This window comes from Engystomops pustulosus, chromosome 7, assembly GCF_040894005.1.
Source record: "Engystomops pustulosus chromosome 7, aEngPut4.maternal, whole genome shotgun sequence".
Classification (NCBI taxonomy): Eukaryota; Metazoa; Chordata; class Amphibia; order Anura; family Leptodactylidae; genus Engystomops; species Engystomops pustulosus.
The window spans coordinates 98,558,095-98,577,208 of NC_092417.1; the positions used below are offsets into that span (position 1 = coordinate 98,558,095).

The 19,114-nt window shown below is 40.1% G+C and overlaps 1 protein-coding gene across 4 annotated transcripts in view; it reads right to left on the bottom strand.

Annotated features, from left to right (window-relative positions):
• Nucleotides 1-5,278: 5,278 nt before the first annotated feature.
• Nucleotides 5,279-19,114, bottom strand: part of WWP2 (WW domain containing E3 ubiquitin protein ligase 2) — a 37,168-nt gene continuing 23,332 nt past the window's right edge. For 2 of the 4 annotated variants that reach the window (XM_072117344.1, XM_072117343.1), the window contains exons 9-22: nt 17,632-17,686; nt 13,291-13,372; nt 12,554-12,682; nt 12,095-12,179; nt 11,795-11,866; nt 10,821-10,909; nt 9,506-9,665; nt 9,290-9,423; nt 8,799-8,939; nt 8,573-8,693; nt 8,392-8,496; nt 7,887-7,983; nt 7,533-7,605; nt 5,279-7,340 (exon numbers count right to left, since the gene is read on the bottom strand). In XM_072117344.1, coding sequence (XP_071973445.1) covers nt 7,241-7,340; nt 7,533-7,605; nt 7,887-7,983; nt 8,392-8,496; nt 8,573-8,693; nt 8,799-8,939; nt 9,290-9,423; nt 9,506-9,665; nt 10,821-10,909; nt 11,795-11,866; nt 12,095-12,179; nt 12,554-12,682; nt 13,291-13,372; nt 17,632-17,686 — 1,443 coding nt within the window. In that variant the 3' untranslated portion in view covers nt 5,279-7,240. The other 2 variants (XM_072117346.1, XM_072117345.1) reach the window with 2 other exon arrangements.

Genomic DNA, 19,114 nt, shown 5'->3' on the forward strand with positions numbered 1-19,114 from the left:
CTAGGGTTTACAGAGAATGGTCAGAAAAAGAAAAAACATCCAGTGAGCGGCAGTTCTGTGGGCGGAAATGCCTTGTTGATGCCAGAGGTCAGAGGAGAATGGGCAGACTGAGCTGATAAAAGGCAACAGTGACTCAAATCGCCACCCGTTACAACCAAGGTAGGCAGAAGAGCATCTCTGAATGCACAGTACGTCGAACTTTGAGGCAGATGGGCTACAGCAGCAGAAGACCACACCGGGTGCCACTCCTTTCAGCTAAGAACAGGAAACTGAGGCTACAATTTGCACAAGCTCATCGAAATTGGACAGTAGAAGATCGGAAAAACGTTGCCTGGTCTGATGAGTCTCGATTTCTGCTGCGACATTCGGATGGTAGGGTCAGAATTTGGCGTCAACAACATGAAAGCATGGATCCATCCTGCCTTGTATCAACGGTTCAGGCTGGTGGTGGTGGTGTCATGGTGTGGGGAATATTTTCTTGGCACTCTTTGGGCCACTTGGTACAAATTGAGCATCGTTGCAACGCCACAGCCTACCTGAGTATTGTTGCTGACCATGTCCATCCCTTTATGACCACAATGTACCCAACATCTGATGGCTACTTTCAGCAGGATAATGCGCCATGTCATAAAGCTGGAATCATCTCAGACTGGTTTCTTGAACATGACAATGAGTTCACTGTACTCAAATGGCCTCCACAGTCACCAGATCTCAATCCAATAGAGCATCTTTGGGATGTGGTGGAACGGGAGATTCGCATCAAGGATGTGCAGCTGACAAATCTGCGGCAACTGTGTGATGCCATCATGTCAATATGGACCAAAATCTCTGAGGAATGCTTCCAGCACCTTGTTGAATCTATGCCACGAAGAATTGAGGCAGTTCTGAAGGCAAAAGGGGGTCCAACCCGTTACTAGCATGGTGTACCTAATAAAGTGGCCGGTGAGTGTATATGTGATGTGTCTATGTTATATGTGTATACTGTATGTGTGTATATATGCTGTGTGTTTGTAAATGTCACTGGACGTGTGTATATGCTCTATAAGAGTATGTGTGCATAAGTGTACAAATGTGTGATTGTAACTTGCATGTGTGAGTATACAAATATGTATCCTTTTCAAGTGGGAAGGGGGGCCCCATGCAGTAGCCTGCTAGGGGGCCCTGTCTCTCTTAATTACACCACTGTTGCCTGTGTACATGACACACTTCATAAAAGCTGAGTGGGAGATGCTGGGCAAATTGGTACAAGACCTCAAGTCAATCCCATGATGCGTCATAATTTGCTAATAAATGAATATGAAGATTTAGGAGACCGAGGACCTGACAGGTCAATTGTACCTAAATGCGAGTCCGATGAGGCACATCAGACTCATATGAGTATATCCCCGCCGAAGCCACCTCTTTTGTTGATAGAAGTGCTGGTGTAATATGCCGGCTTATCACAAAGCGCAGGCCTTAAGGAACTCCAGCCAAAAGATACTCATGTAGATAGATAATCATGTAGAGGGGAATTTGGAACACTAAACCACTGGTCCATAAAGACCTGTGGGTAGATTAGTGTCCCAAATCGCCCCTGACAGGTTCCCTTTAAAATAAAAAAAAGATGCATATGGCTACCTCACCCATACCATTGAATTTCTATGAAAAAAGTATAACCTACCCTTACTACATAGTATAATACCCATATTAATGGCCTCTTTCTTTTAAGCTACCCACACAATTTAATGCCTTCTGTCCTGTGGCTATCCTCCCAACCTGTATAATGCCCCACTGTGAAACCCATATATAATATCCCTAATCTGGGCAACCTACATATTATGTTTCACCTTCTTGTAGCACCCTTCTTTTCAGCCCCACTTATATGCCCTTTCCTGTAGCCCCCTCCCCAGCACAATCATAATACCCCTTTTCTGTTCGCCCCAAAACATACATGTATGATGCTCCTCCTTTACAGTAGCCCCCACTGGCAATACTCCCTTTTCTGTTGGTCCCCATATAATTCTACCTCTACTTTTGATTCCCAACTTTTAGTTTTATTCATCCTCACTTTTAATACCCTACTCCCTTCCTCCCCCTCACATTGCATTTTTGTAAAACTGCTTTTAAATTTTGTGTACCCAGCCTGGAAAATGAGCATTGGCAGCTCATCCAAACATAAGGGGTCATTGTATTTGAATAAAGACTGCCCAAAAATAAGGATCTTCCTCGCCAGGCCCAATATGTGCATTCTACCGAGAACACTCACTCTGTGCTGTAATGTGGCAGGAACAAGACATTTACACTACCTCCAATTTGCAGCTTTTTTTTTTTTTTTTAATAAACTGATGCCAGGAAAAAGTGGAAGTGGGCCTGGTCCTGGTGCTAAACAACGCAGTCCGCATCCAGTGCCAGCTCCAAGCGTAGACTGCAACGACCTGTGACAATAATCCACTGACAAACAGAACAGCACACAATGGAAATGGCAAAGTCCTGTAACGCTGCTGGCCGGCATTCACAATACCTAGGAGCTCTGAAGAAGATGGCTGGAGGATATTGCCACCTCATTACTCAGTACCCGAGCCCCTAGGAGTACACTCTGTTACTTGCACCTTACTGGGTGCCAGGGAGCAGGCAGCAATGTTCTCTCTCTCAACTGTCAGGAGCCAAAAATAAAGTTTCCTTTTCCTCTTGTTTTTGTGGTTTGGTGTTTTCCTGAAGATACTATATTTAGGGACTGAAGGATTTGTTCGATTTCATTGTGTCATATTTTCTGTGTTTTTCTATTAACGTTCTGTAGAGTGCCCCTGTCCACATGCCCTGGCTATAGGATATCGGAGATTTTGTACCTTCAAAACAATACAACAGTTTGTAAACTTTTACTGTAGCTCTTTTCATTTGCCAATGGAAAACAGTGGACTTCAGTGGGCATGACCCCTCACAGTGACAACAATTTTCCCCAGTTGCTTTGTCCTTTTAGTAATTTCTGGGTTATAGGATTAGGATTTGTGCATATGTACTGTAACTTGTTATCATGCCAGCTCAGGTGTCTGGGGACTGTGTACATAAATAGCTGTCTATATGTAAGGCTTCACCCATAGTTGGTAGAAGTAAAAGAGAAAAATCTATCTCAACATTTACCCCAAATAACCTCTGGCAAACCCCTGCTATTATATAGTGTGGCCAATTCTAATAGGGGGCGCACATAATAGTTTAACATTAATGAACTGTGAAGACTATGAGAGGATTGCTGTGTAACATGTATGGCAAAGACCATTAACACATCACATAGCTGGCACATACTGCAGGAATGTAAAGATTGGAGCGACGGCCCCCTCACAGGACTCCTGATTTAGATCACTATTAGTCTTAAGGCCAATCTACTTTTTCCTTAAAAGTAAAAATAAAAAAAGCTCAGCATAACAAAGAGAGCCTGTCCATTTATGAAACCGCTGTGTGCTGGCAGAGGAAGCAAAGGGGGGGTAAGCTTGCAGAATTTGGCAAGTTACCCTGAGGTTTGCATTAAATTTCTCTGCTTGATAAATGACTTGAAGTATATAAAAAGCTTCATTCTATAAGAACGGGCAGTAGGAAGACAGATATGCAGCTGTAAATGTTAGAAATACAAAGCAAAGGTCACTTATTACAAACCTTAGTGCTGACCACAATATCAGAAATGCATCCCGGCGCTTGGTATTTGCGGGGAAGAGCATGGATCCCAAAGCAACCATCATAGTGTTTTTTTCCTGCTGGCACAGTATCATACTCAGTAGTTCCTGGTAGACAGAGCCGAAATCTTTACCAATAAAACTGTATAATTTGGCCCAGATGAGCCATACACATTATGGAGTAGTACCTCCATTCACGCAATGGGCACCCTTTATAATCCATAGAGTGTAAAAGGCTCCATTTATTCCTTTTGGGATTATAAAATAAGGAAATTACGGTACTTAAAATGCAATTCCCTAATAGACAATCCAGTTGAAAAATATACTGTTTCTTGAACAGAAAATGCCTATTTTTAGCAGAGCTGTGTGTGTCATTATGACAACATTTGTAGGATTATTACTACTAAACATTCTCTCCATCTCTATAATCATACATATATGTATAAAAATAAATCTTGGGTGCAGAACATGTCATTTCTTATTGGAGTGGGGGACCATTATTCATACGATATTAACGCCTTATAGCTGACAGGCCTCCTCTCTGCCTGCACACCATGTCTCGCATTACACAAGGATGCTATTATAGAAGGTGAGGCAGCCTGTCAATGCCATCCTTGTAAGGTGGCTGACTGTGTATTTGCACAGGAACAGCTCACATACTCCACATTTCTCCCTTACATGAAAGCATTTCCTGCTTCTCCCAGCTGGCACCAGACACAGCAAAGCTAGGATGAAGCAATAAAGGGAGCAGGAGGGAAGGGCAAAACGGGAGAGTAAGGAGCGAGCTGGAAATCTACCGCACAGATCACAACTACATATTAACTTGAGCTTTTCTTTTATGACGATTCCCCTTCCCTCATACTAAACAAAGCCCATTCTGCACAAACTTTGAAAAACTTATCATACTTACAAAACTTTTTTTGGTTACTTTGTTTTCTATTTTGTACTTAACTGTAAAACGGGACATCGCCAACCTATTTTAGTCATTAAAATGGCAAGTATTCCTAAATATGGAGCCATATGGATGCCAATGTGTCTAGTGCCATAGTTAGGCATGCTATTCAGGAGCCTGAAAATGTGTGTGTTCAAGCATATGTACTTTATTTTATAACTACACAACAGACGTTCACAGGTGTTGTGAGATTTTGCAGTTCAGCCACATTACTGTCATTGTAATGTATAGAGAATAGTGTGCACATTGCTAAAATGTTTTTATAATAAAACTGTCTTTTAAAAGATAAAAAGAAAAGTTAGAAAAAAGTTTACCTTTCTCTCTGTAGAGCAGTGTCCCATGGGAGTGGCCAATAAGAAGCAGTAGCCCCCCACACCACCACCCTCGAGAAACCACTTTGTCAGAGAGAAAAGTAAAATTTCATCAAACTTTCTTTTGATCGTAAAAAGACTGTGGCAATGTGCACACTTTTCTCTATGGGGACATGGGGGAGTCAGAAAAAGGGCTCCTGATGACAGGTTCCCTTTGATGGAGAAGAGCTGCAGTACCATAAAAAGCACATGGGCATATGTGTAGCAGTTCCAAACCCACTTTTAGTTCCCTTCACGTCCACTCATTGACTAACATTTTACAGTAATTAGTTTGTGTTAATATTGACATTGTAGGCATTTATCTAGACACACATCTTATATACAAACATATGTTTTTATTGCACATGAATAAAGCATTTTTGCTGCACACCAGACCTTTACAAATCTCAGGTAATTTATTCCAAAACTGCAGCAAATTTCCATTTTGCTTATTTTATAGTTATATGTGTATATACATTGCTTTTTTATATACACTCTATGTACAATATCTGTATTTCATTACAATTATAGAGATCAACTTAAGAAAAAAGGTACAAAATGTTATAAATCTATACAGCAGGATTGAAAAGAGCTTTCATGTCTTCTGGATTTTAAAAACCAAAGCAGAGGAACTGCAAAGGGACCAACTGAAACCATAAGAAATTTGTAGCATTTCTGATATGTAAAAATGTATCACACGCAATAAGCGAAGGCAACTGTATGATCTAGTCACTTTAGTCAAACCTGGAAACAAAGGTGGTTAGCTTCCACTATTTATGTATAAATAAGGCAAGGGAGAAATTGTGGGCTTGACTGGAGCATTATCATATCTCAATTAACGTTTTTGGTATGAATATACGGTATGTCCAAATCACTGGACATGTATGTGTTATGTATGTGTTAACAAGAAGGTCTGAATGGTATAAAGGTGTTGATAGACAGTGAATACCATCAGATAATATCAGTAGTAAAATCTATTAGCAGCTGCTAGCCTGCTTGTTGATGGTTTCCATGTAGCAGCTTTTTTTTCTACAAAGTACACACAGTAAAAAAAAAACAAAAATAAACTTTAAAATAAGTAAAAAAAAAAGCTAAAAAAAAGATTTCTGAACATATATGACAAAGCTGGATTTTATACAGGCTAACCATAGGCCCAATGTGCATTTCTTTTAATGCAAGATTTATAGATGTTTGTTGCATTTCAATATACATATATTAAGGATGGTAATAATTCAAATATACCTACAAAGCCTTACATTTGCTATAGACACAAAGCTGTGTTGTTGATGTTTACTAGAAGTTACCTCTATGTAACATCTTTAAAAAAAGTGGTTCCCAATATAATTTAAAAACAGAGGAAATGTTAAAATGCTGAACATGGCTTTTCTGCTATAAGGTCTCAAATTATACAATGGGCAATTGTCGCTAACCAATATAAATTTATTTGTAGCCTTGATCTACGGTAGATATCACATGGAACCATCTGTAAACCTCAATCTGTTATCACTGCAGGTCCCGTGTCTGCATAATAGACATAATTGCTTCAACAGTGTTTTTACACGCACAGTGTCACATATACAAGTGTAGCAGTGCCAGGTACTACAGCTCAGGCTCACCTAAACGTGACTTGGCAGGCACATTCACCTCTATGGACAAGCCATAGCGCTTGTGTGAACAAAGAAAAGCAACTTAATGGGGGCCTAGGGGATGGACTACACTTGTGTTTATTCCCTTCGAAAAATGTATCTTCTGCTTAGACTGTCCTCCAACTTTAAGTAAAGGAGAAGGCTGAATATTTATTTTCCCTAATAAGCTGAACTAGGGACTGAAGAGAAATTTTTGTTGTGTAGTTGGGGAATATCGTGGACCATCAGTGGTCCCATGTGTAAGACACACACGACAAATGGTGGCCCATAAAGTAAATGACTCAGATGCTTTGCAGCAAGAGGATTACATACATATAGAGATGGCTAAAAGAATAAGGCAGACAAATTATGAAAAGGAATAGAAGTTTCCTACAGGTTCTGCTCATCTGACCTCTTCTCTTCAGTCTCAGTGAATGGCCCTGTCATTTCCTTAAAGAGAACCAGCTACAAAAAGCACTTAGCAATATTGCTTCCCACTGAAGAGATGCATATTACCCTTGTATCAGTAATTGACACAGTTACGATCATGGTGACCCAGGTGACACATAGTCTGGACAGCATTCCTCTACATCCAGATCATATGAAATCAACCGCATTATGGAACCTGCTGCCAAAGGTGGATTTCTTCAGTTCTTCTTCACACACAGATTATTCCTGCCCAAACCCTTCTGTCTCCTCAATAGCGAAAAGCAATTTTTCCTTGAGCTGCTCATAGCTCTTGTAAGGAGGCAAATCCAATCTATTAAAACTAAAGAAAGAGGCAGAAACAATTAGACATATTTCACTATTAACCCTCCTCTTTGTGAAAGTATGATTGCCATAGTCCTACCCAATTGTTATAAAAAGGACTTCATTAGAGGAAATAGCTTAACAAGGATATTTTGGGAATGATTCTACTATAGTGGTGTTATTCAGTGTCTACAACATTCATAACTCTTACCATGTGTGACTTCGAGGAAGCCAAGTGTCTTTCCCGACCTTATCAATGCAGAATTTCTGATGTCCGTTGCTACCTGTAAGATATAAACAGCATGGGTAAAAAATGGTACAGCTAGGGAAACTACTCAACATGATTCTTTTATACAATAGTGATTCATCCACAGGATATGCCATGTGCTATCTCACCACTGCAGACTACAGAGAGAGCTGCCTCCATGAATCAGAGACTAGGTATAACCACACCTTGGTTCTCCATATAGGTGAGGGCGCTATAACGCAACGAGTATGGACATCCCATAGGGCCACTAGATATCTCCTGTGGGTATGATACTGCGGAAATAAAATGAACACTAACCAATCAGCTCTGAGAATCCACCAACTGGAAGGCGGCATGTTCCAGTCACAAACTGTAGCAATCGGATCTTCTTCTCATTGTCCATCTCTTTTACTACCTGGAAAGATACCTCATAATAGTCAGCAAAGTCATGAAAGTATTCCTGTCGGGAATCCCCTGACTAAACAATTTTCAAACATTCGATGATTGGACGCATCTTTCCTAATAGGCTACTTGTATACATGTATAGTCATAGGTCTGATCGCTGATTGCTTCAAGAAGGTAGCAGCGGCTCATATTACTTTTGCCTCAATCGACTTTTTTTTACTTAAGAGCCTTTTATAATAAATGGTTGCCCATGCACACATAAAGAGCCGTAATCATAATTAGCATATTGCAGCTATGTTTTTCAAGTGACAACTAGATGTAAACCCCTGAAGTGATACCCAAAGAAATAAACCATCCAATCAGAATGTGCAGGCAACTCTAATTTTATAGTTTACAACTTTTGCCTCTTAACACTTACCTGCCAGAACCACTGGACCTGCTTGCTGTTTTTGGTGTAGTGCCGGTAGATAGTGTTTTTCTGCCAATCATTGAGATCAATCTCCTGCATCCCACAAAGCATAAGCTGAACAACAGAATAAGTGCTTAGAGTTAGTCTGTCCATTCTCTAGTTAAGTCACTAGATCATTGATCAGATATACCTCCAGCTCCTTCTCATCAAAGTAGCGTAGCCATTCCAAAGGCACAACCTCATTAAAGCCATCTAGAAAAGCATTGGTCTGCTCCTCAACACCTCGGGTAAATCTCCAGTCAGTAAGTAGCCTGAGTAATAGACAGTAGTAGTAATAGAGACATAAGACATATTAACAGCTTGTTAACATCTAAACTGGTGACACGTGAAAAACTGTAGATATCCAGCCTACATACGTGATAAACTCCTCCTTGTTCTCCTCCGTTACGCGGATGTTCTCACCATCTTCTTTCAACTTATGAGAAGTCACCTCTCCTAAGATCTCCATATCTTGCACAAAATAAAGCTCCAAGTCACATTCTTCCAAATTATTTTCCCTACAGGAAATAATGTAGAGAAATCCAAGATGAAATTCTGGCATAGCAGACTAGTGACAATACAAATGGAGAAGTACATGTGAAATAAGAAGCTATTGGAAAGTATTACTTGTATCACAGAGAATACATCTTTACTTTTGTTTTGTGATATACAGGCTTCAAATATTTATAATACCTGATATTTTAAGAAAATATGTAGGATAGGACTCTGGATGTGTAGTGAGATAGTATTACAAAAATGTATTTGTCTGCATTACCCAAATTCTGGGAAAAATGGCCAACAGGTAGCTAAAATCACTATAGCCCTTGCACAGAAGGAATATTGACTCCCTCCTCACGTCTGCACTTACTTGATCCACATAATGGAATTATAGAATTCTGGGTCAATGGATTCCAGATCCTTCAATGTAGGCTTCTTGTTTAGCATCCTCTTGTAGAATGGTAAAGTGAATCCTGTATCTATGAACTTTCCATGGTAAAGAGCCTATAGAATACAAGATCATAAAAGTTATTTTGAGAAAGTATGAATGCTGCAGCATTACTAAAAGCAAGTCATTCCTACTTACCATAGCTATAAAGCGCCCAATGAAACGGAAATATGTGAGGTGGTCGGGGTTTATAGATGAGGCTGGGTTGATCTGTAAGCAGTAGTTATTTTTGCCAGCATATTCGAACAGGCAGTACATGGGATTCAGCACCTCGTGGGACAACAAGAAAAACCACTCCCTGCAGAAGGATACAGGAATGTATGGTGGAAGAGAAACAAGGTGTAAGTTTAGAGGTAGTAAGTATAGGTGTCCAACATACAAACAATATCCTAGTCAATAATCTTGGAAGCCATCTTCTAACAAGTTAAAACGTAGTTGTTTCACTGTTGAGAGCTCCCCGTATCCTGTCCGTGGTTCTACCCTGTGGTAGAACAGCCTGACGTAACCTACCATAGGGTAAAACCACTGGGAGGACACAGAGAAAGGGAGAGAAACAGAGGAGCCAGGACATCAAGGAAGACACAATAGTCTACTGAGTAAGTAGGCTGCAAGAAAGGTGCGAGTAGATGAAGATATGAGAACTATAAACTAGAAAAAAAAGAACAATGCCTAATACTTCCCAGCTGAAGGACTGAAGACCTAGACAATCCATGTACTAAATAGAAAAATGTCCCAGTATAATATAAAGTACAGGAACAAGAATGTTGTAGCTGTACAAAGTACCTAGTAGATCCAAACACCTGCAAAGGACACTTGCACACTTGGCATGCAACAATTTACATCTGTCTTCCCACCCACAATTGCAGAAGTTCTACAACATTTAAGAAGTCTCAGCCAAGATCCAAAGAATTAGACAGGACCTGTGTATATAGACTCTTCAGGCATCATATGGTGCCTCAGTAGCTGAACCCCCTGTAATGTGCATTACTCCACTGAGATGAAGAGGAAAAAAAAAAAATAAAACGTATCCTTACCTCCTCCATACCTCCCGTTGTCTTGCGCCACCGCCCATTAGTGCCTTACCCCCTGTTTGTTTACACAGACAGGCCCTCCGATCCGGCTACTTCCGCTCGTATTTCATTCATTGTTGCAGTAGTCACATGGCAGTGGACAGGTGGACGTACCTGCCTCTGTAAACTAACAGGGGAATGGAACTGGCAGGCAGAGGCTTGGAACAATGGGAGTGACAGAGGAGGCAATTGTAAATGTTTATAGCTTTAGCTTTATATGGTATATAGCAAAGCCCAGACAAGCCATTTCAATAGTCACGGCACCCAAAAATTATTTTTAAATTAACGTATACAATAGAGAAGGCATAATATAATTTGTCCTTGCTAGAGGTATATGGTAAGATCAAATAAAATAGTATAGATAAAGATTTTAAATGAGTTACCTGGCAATCCCTCCATAGTCCAAACCTTCCTCACCGCGCATTATGATGTAAAGGCGGCGGCGGAGATCATATGGTTTCATGTTCATGATCTAAGATAAGGACAGTAAACAAAATATTACTTTTAACAAAATCATTCCAAAAGTTTATAGCTTTTACTAAAGTTCTAAATTATTTGTATAATCTTTCCTTGAATATTCAGTAACATATAGTAGATTTGTCAAGTAGGAATTGTCCTGCCTCCAATAAAGATTAAACTTTCTAATTATCCATTTGCTCCCTACAGTGAATAAAGTAACATATTTGAAGTATTTGCCCCAGTTTTGGGACCAATGGTGTAGCTAAAAGGTATGCTGGGGTAGAATATGAAAACTAACAAACTCTGACTATGCCAACATAGGGCCATAATGTTATAATAATGTTAGGCTTCAGTATACAAAGTATCGCCCTGTGTATACCTCTGATGGATAGCTGCAACATATCCTACTATGACATGCTGTGACAATTAAATGTAATAGGTTCTGTTTGTTATATATGGTTTGTAAAATATTTGATTTCAATGTATAAATTTAGCAATCTACAAAATGTACCAAAGGTACCAAGCTCTGTTGGGTAAAAAGGGTCTTGTAATTAGGTTTGGTGCAACTGATGGGAGTTTCCCCAGTCCATATACTAAACCTGATTTAAACAGCATCTACAATGAAACACACAATATACATAGAAAGACGTGACTTTCATTTTGGATGAAGATCACAGTGAGGTAATCCCATATAGCCAAATACACATTTAGGTACCAGTCATGTGAAGGGTTCAATTGTGCTATATCCTTCAACTCGCTGGCAATGTAGGAACATATATACATATATTCTTGGGGCATGAAATCCTCTGTCTTTTCCCCATAGTATTACTTAATATCACGGCTTGTATGGTAAAATAATCTGTTAAAATATTGTTACTTGTATAATGTCTCAAGTTACCTGCTGGAACGAGTCCTCAAACAACGTCTGCCTGGACACACTAATTTTCACATGGCTCGGAAGTGTATTGGACTTGGAAAAGAATTAAGAAAACAGTAGGTTATTAGAAGACACTGTATGTTGTCATACCATGTATTGTAAGTCTATAGTTACAGCTATAGTGTAAAGGCAAATGATACATCCCAATGGATAAGTGGTTAGAAAACTAAGTGGGTGGGAGGAAATGGTCGAGGAAATTGTATAAAAGATTTTTGTTTTCTTGGGTGAATGGATTATTCATGGGTCCTTGTAAAAACTCACATGGCACAGGAACCGAAACTGATGGTACTTCCATCGAAAGCTCCGGCTTCTATCATATGCTCCTGGCGAGCCTCCTGGTTTGACCCTAAAAGAACAAGGAATATGTACATCAAACAATAGAGGAAAAAATAACCCAAAATAGTGTTGATTGTAATGCAATCTACTTTTGTGTTATCAGCGATTCAAGAAGTAAGTGAAATGAAGTGTTCTTTATTGGGATCACTGGCAGAGAAATGCCTTCTCACATAACTTCTGCTTTATCTCCGAGTACTTACAATTATGTAGCTACAGTAGATGGTATGAGCAAACATTTCAGACGTACGTCTTATTCCATGCTATATGAGGTATCTGAACAAAAAGCAACCACATAGAGTAACATATGTGGTGCTGATGTCTTGTCTGTCTATTCTTAATATTGTAATCGCCCTTCTAAAAACACAAAAAGCATCTTGGACTTACCCAGAGTCAAATCCAGGCCTTGGGTCTTTGAAAGTTGTTGTACGATTATTATGATCTACAAAATATCTAATTCCTTCATTTGTATACTTCATTTCCCAGCCTGGAGGGAGCGCTGGTTCCTGGATCATACTGTGGAGGAGATGGAGATGACTGATCTCACCATCCAAAGTGTTGTCATGGATATCTACATAATCCACAAGTGTCTATTTTGTGTAGAATTTTATAACATACACCTCTGACACATGTATATGGCACAAAAGCTCTTAAAATCATTAGGTGCTTATTTTTGGGATGCCTATATATGGAATAGTGCAGCATAATGCAATATTAAAGGCATTATTCATAGAGAAACTGTGGATAGGGGATAAGGGAAATGTCCTCCCTTTCAATGAAGTACTGATGACAGCACATAGAAGTGAATGGAGTGCCAGTCAAACATGTCCCCAGTTTTCCTGATTACGGGAAGTCCCTTCAGTTGACCAATAGCAATTGAAACCTCATCTCATCTGGTTTCTTTCAGGGGACAATCCCTTTTATAGTTGTAGAAAATGCATATATCAGATTGACAAAGGCCAAAAGGATGCTCTTTTAACCGCAATGGGTAAAATGGAGCTTATCCATATATTTAATCGGCACGCTGGCGCACATAAAAACTGATACTTAAACCCTACGTGACTCCACTGTTGTATACAGAAAACAAATATTATAATATTATAAACCATCCCCATATGACTCACCCCTGTGTTCTTGGATCTTCCCACTGTGTGGTACGGGTGTTGTGATTCACGTAATACACTCTCCCATTATCTTGTCGCTTTTCTGAAAGAGAAACAAAACTGCCCATGAGGAGGAGTCCTACTTTTTAACTTCTTTATAAAGCTTTAAAAGACCTAAAGAACCAGTGAATAAGAAAGCTAGCACTCTTTACTTAGTGTATTACTGACCGACAAGCCTGAGAACTTTGCCACCTGGATGTCAGATCTGGGCATTAAGCTACACAAGTTACACACTGCCTCAACTGACACAAGGGTCACATTGAATGTAAATGTAGAAGGTTATACATACATGTACATATATGTGTCAATAAAGTACAAAGAATAAGATTATACATCTATAAGCTAAATGATGGCTCATTAGTTTTGGAATTTAACTAGTAACAAGATTGCAAATTTGTGACTTCTTTTTCTGCAATGTTTAAACAAAATAAGATTTATATTGCCTGCCACATGTAGGCTGTAAAGTCATGGAAAAATAACGATATTCAAACACCCCAAGATATTAGGAGGAAGACTCCATATGTACTTACTCTGGTTTCCCTAGGCTTAACAGAAGACTGTATCTTAACACTAAACGTTCTGCCATTACATTTATATCAGGATTTACACCTACGGAAACTGTACAGAACTACGTTTCAGCCACAGACATGTTATATTGTGTGTAAGATTACTGAGCAGGGAATAAGCAGCTCCCAGACACCCCTGGGATGGCTTATAGAAGAAGCATACTGGATGCCTCCCTGTTGTTGGGTTAGACTCCAGTATATTTTAGACTGTGCTAAGGCATGACCTAAGGCTACACATGATAGGATGATGAGAGCTGTAGTTTTAGAATAACTGGATAGTAATGGGTTGAAGACCACTGCTGTAAATCAATGGCAGTATGAAAACAGCTTACATTCGGCAGGAGATACAAGCTTATGTTCCAAGTTTTTGCTAATTGCACACCATTATGTCAGTTGTGCTGACCTTACTCTTACCACACACTGTCCCTGCCGACCGTCTATATATAAACCCTACGTTGCCAACCAGACATAGCATTTTTGACACTAATTTCCCCAGAGATGTATACAGTGGTGTAATTCAGTCATTTACAGATACATAAACACACAGAACTTATTTCATCACTGGACTTGGCTGGATTCTGAAGTCTAAGCCTTTACAGAAGTACTGAAACAGTATTTAATTATGGGCTCCGGGGGGAAGGGGGACCGGCTGCCTGTCATATAACACCTATATAAACTCAAAGTTCAGCACCAACATATTTTTGGTAAAGTCTATATCCCATATTACACAGCTCCACTGTTTCTCAGTATGGTGATAGCTTCCTGTCCAGGGCCCCTGCACTCTCGCCTCAGACAGAGCAGCCTTTAAGGCAGCCGTTGAGTGCCGGCGTTTTCAAGGGGAAGCTTAAAGTTGGCCCGGGCTCAAACAGAAGCCGCCATGATGTAGCTGCCTAAACCCAAGACTTAACATACTGGTAAATCCTCTAGGTCTTAACGTCTGGGCGTCACACTGAATAAGAGGAGATCAAAGCTCTATATCTGGGACCATATCATGTAGACAGTTCCTCCTTCATCTAGCATAGGATTGAGGCAGAATGAAAAATCCTGGTGGAATTACTTCCATGTGTGGTGAAATCTAATGGCAAATTGCCAAAACAAACTAAAAGAGCAATTGCTTCAGGGCTTTTAGCATTGCTTTTAAAACATCACACCTGGTTTTTCAGCATCATCAGTGGAAAAAAACGGACATTTCATCAGTTTGTTTTTTTGGAGACACACAGGGGCACATTTCCGTCGGGTTTCCCGACTATTTCCAATTTGCGTCGCATTCGCACGTGATTGGATTTTGCCGCAATTGCGCCAACTTACATGCGACAAAAAAATGGGGGATGTGGCCATCGGACAACCTGACTGATTCGGACTAAGCGCGGGATTTAAAATTCAAATTGTGTCGCAAGACATGCACTCACATACACTGGGAAGAAGAAGGTGAACTCTGGTGGACTTCAGCGGGGAAGAGACACATGCAGGATCGGGCGCACAATCTTAGTGAATCGCGCCGGACTTCATCCTCGTCGGACAACGCACATCGGGGATTGCGACAGGACCGGGTAAGTAAATGTGCCCCATAGACTTCTGTTGCCTTCGGTGATCCGCATCCGTGAAAAAAATAGGACGTTTCATAATTTTTTTCCACATAATTTATTTACGTGAAATAACAAGCCAATGTGAAAACATCCATCGAAAACAACCGTGCATCATAAAAGCATCCGTGGAAAACACTGAACCACTGTGAACAAATGTGCCCTTAGTAGTATGAATGGTTAAATAACGGATAGGCAGACGGACAGAAAGATAGGTGATAGATCAGGAATTTTCTGATTTTCTAGGTTTCAAGCTTTAGATAGATAGATAGATAGATAGATAGATATAGATGGATGTAGACATACATTCCCTATTCAGCACTCCATATGTTGGTGTGGGATAAGAACAGAAGTTAAATAGTTGACTACCAATGTGAGTAACATTGTAAGGATGCGACTGCAGCACCAATGTTTACAGAAAACAGTGGTTGTCACCTTTACAAAATAAAAACCAAGAATCCATTTTGTATTATAATCAACCGATGATCCTAACAGGCCGTAATCGCAAGGTTAATCAGTGTTAAATTCAGAAGAGGTATTTATAAACTTTAGACAGAGTTACCTTATCTTGCCACACACAACATTAACATTTTGAAATGGGGTTCCCCTTGTAGTCAGGCAGGTAAAGCTCTATCAGTGGCTGTTTTACTATGCTGTGCAATTGGAGCATCAATTCCATCAGTCAACAACTGAAGTCAAAGTATTTATGGATCTAATTGGTCCCTCACAATATCAAAGACTAAATGCGAACATTGCTGTTCTCACCCCGGATAGCAAATAACACCACAGGGACCCCAGCAGCTCCACAAGAAACCTAAGAACAGACATGAATAGCCCCCTAGAGCAATCTTAGCCGATCCAACATATTAACATATAAAGGGCTCCCTAAATTCTGAATTGTGCAGATAACCATCCGCTAGTACAAGTGTCCCCATAATAACTGCCTTTTATACATATTTCTTTTATGCAATTTCTTCTCTGCCTTTGTACAGAATAGATGTTTTAAGGCAAGCATTGACCTACATACACAATAGACAGAATCAAGGAAACAAAAAATAACCTAGGTAACAAAAATGTCAATGCCAACTTCAAGGTACAAACCTGATTCACTGAATTCATGGTACAGTATAAAGAGGGGGGCTCATGAGTCAATCATTCTTCCAGAGAAGAATGGTGGCAAGCATTTCCAAATACTATAGTGCTACAAAAATGGTGCAGATGCGCCATTCCTTCCAGCATTCCAGTAATTCTCACTGACTGGTAACAGACACGGATGAACCATCTTCACTCCGTTCCTACATGAAAGCAGGTGCAGCCTGAACAACAGCCAAGGAACAAACAATAACTTTGAGAGCAGCTGCGCCTCGGGGTCCTACTTAAAAGGTCTCAGACAGGACCAAGATGTTTCTACATAACTCCGCTCCAAAGCTTTTGGCAGGAGATCTTCTGTGCACGGCAATTACCTTTTATCAGTTTTCCAAAGTACAAAACCGCAGCCTCTGTCTAACACGCGCCAAGCTACTTGTTTGGAAATTGTATCTTCCCCTATGATTGAAGAGCTCTTTATCGAATACAGTAGTGAGGATTTTCCCAGAATTCCACTGACAGTACTAACATATGTGATGAATTACATAGGGATGACCATGCATTAAGGGCTACTATGTTCAATGCAAATGTATGAATTCCAATCTTATATAGCTACAGGTTGAATACCATTTCCACATATATACCTAAAAGCTAGTCAAATACATGGGGCATGGAAAATTCCACTCTAGTAGGACATGCTTCTAAATAAAGTAACCACACACGCCCCTACACTTCTGGCATTACGCACACCCTGCAGTGGCTTATGTAGGAAAAGTTTATTTCTAACACTTAAAACAACATCTAGAAAACAATATTCAACTGGAACCGGAACAGCAAAAGCTGGAAATCTAGTCAGCTAAAGGGGAGATCTGCTGTAATAACATATGGCTTATGGAAAACAGGCCACAGGATGATAACAAAACTTTGGTGTTCCCCTTTAAGTCTGGACAACTTTGCTGTAGAACTGAATATTTCAGTAATAGTTTCTGACATGATACATTGTATCCCATGGAAGAGCAGCAGTGATAACATTTAAAGATCCACTGCCAAATAGTGCAGTCACTTACCCCATCCATTGGGTAAAGGTCCAAGTGGGTCATTGTCTGGAGCGGTAGCTGGAGACTGTAAACAAGAAACAGCAAGGTAGAGAGTGAGGAAAGACAGACAGGTAACTGAGCAGGTCACTGGTAGTGACACAACAGTGCAAAGCAGGAGTCAGCAGGATGACGGACCTAGAAGCAAGTGATGCCATGTGCTCTGCAGACGTCCCCAGCTGGACTCACGTCCGACTTGCTCTCAGACCAGAGGGGAAAATATTGCAGGCCTTTCAAATGAAATCATTCCCACAAGCCACCAGTAAACGCCCAGCTCTTCCCGGCTTTTGGGCTCTGATCCTGGCCCCCCTTCCAAGCAGAACCCCTCTCACCTCCTCCCTCCCAACCAAGCCCGTCCTTTGGCAGAGCGGTGTTTAAGAGTAGCCCAAACTGAAGAAATATTCAGCAACTTATAGGCACAGGCTGCTCCCCCCTTCCCCTAGATCCTGGCTTACAATGCACCTTTCTTTTTCTGCAGTGAGGGGATGCTTAGAGAGAAGGAGGAGGTGTGTAAGGGGGGTGTGAAATTGCTGGGAGGTGCAGTGGGGGCGTGCGGATTGCTAATGTTTATATAACTCCCCCTCTGACCAGCTCAGAAGTCCCCAGGGAATCAGGACTAGGCTCCACTGTGTATCAACCTCCTGAAAGGATCCTCTAGAAATACAAGAGCAGTTGTGAAAACACATGTAATGTCCATTTGTATATTCTTATTCTGATGAAATAGGGTATTGTTGCACTATTCTATTACCATGGGGGGAGAGGGAATTTTTTGCAAGGCTGTATAGTGCTTGTATTTTCAACACACATCACATAGCTAAAGCGCTGTATCCAGCAATTAGACAGAAAGTTAAAATTTACGGTATATAGGAATTTAGTAACAAAAAAATTGAGATTGACTGCTACTTGTTGTTCCACAGCAATGAAAAGAACTCAATGAAGAACAGCTTGTAACTGGCAGGTTTTGCTTATACAGTATTTTTTATTATTATTATTTTCTTTTTTGAAAAAATAGCAAAAATAAAGAATTGAAAATAAATTAGGGTTTGTTTCTTAATATTATATAACACTTGTGTAATATAAAATAAGTAATAGGAATATATATATATAAGGCCATGTAACACAACCTGTTATCCATAGAATATGCATTGATTTAAAGGAGCCGTCTGACTGTACTCTTTCTCAATTGTACTTAATTTGCCCTCTTTAGGAGGCTCTTTAGGAAATATTTATCAAAAACTATTTAGGAAGTGTTCAGCAAATTATGTATGCAACCCTGTGACAATGCATGTAAGATTATGAAACAGGAAAACCCATCTGCTGTATATAAAATAATATGGCTGATCTTATGGAGTATAAAACAACATGAATGCACAGAACACGGTGCAGTCTGCTATGCCTTGTTTGCCCAGCAGGGGGCACTAGAGATATTCAATATTCAAATTAATATGCCACTCCT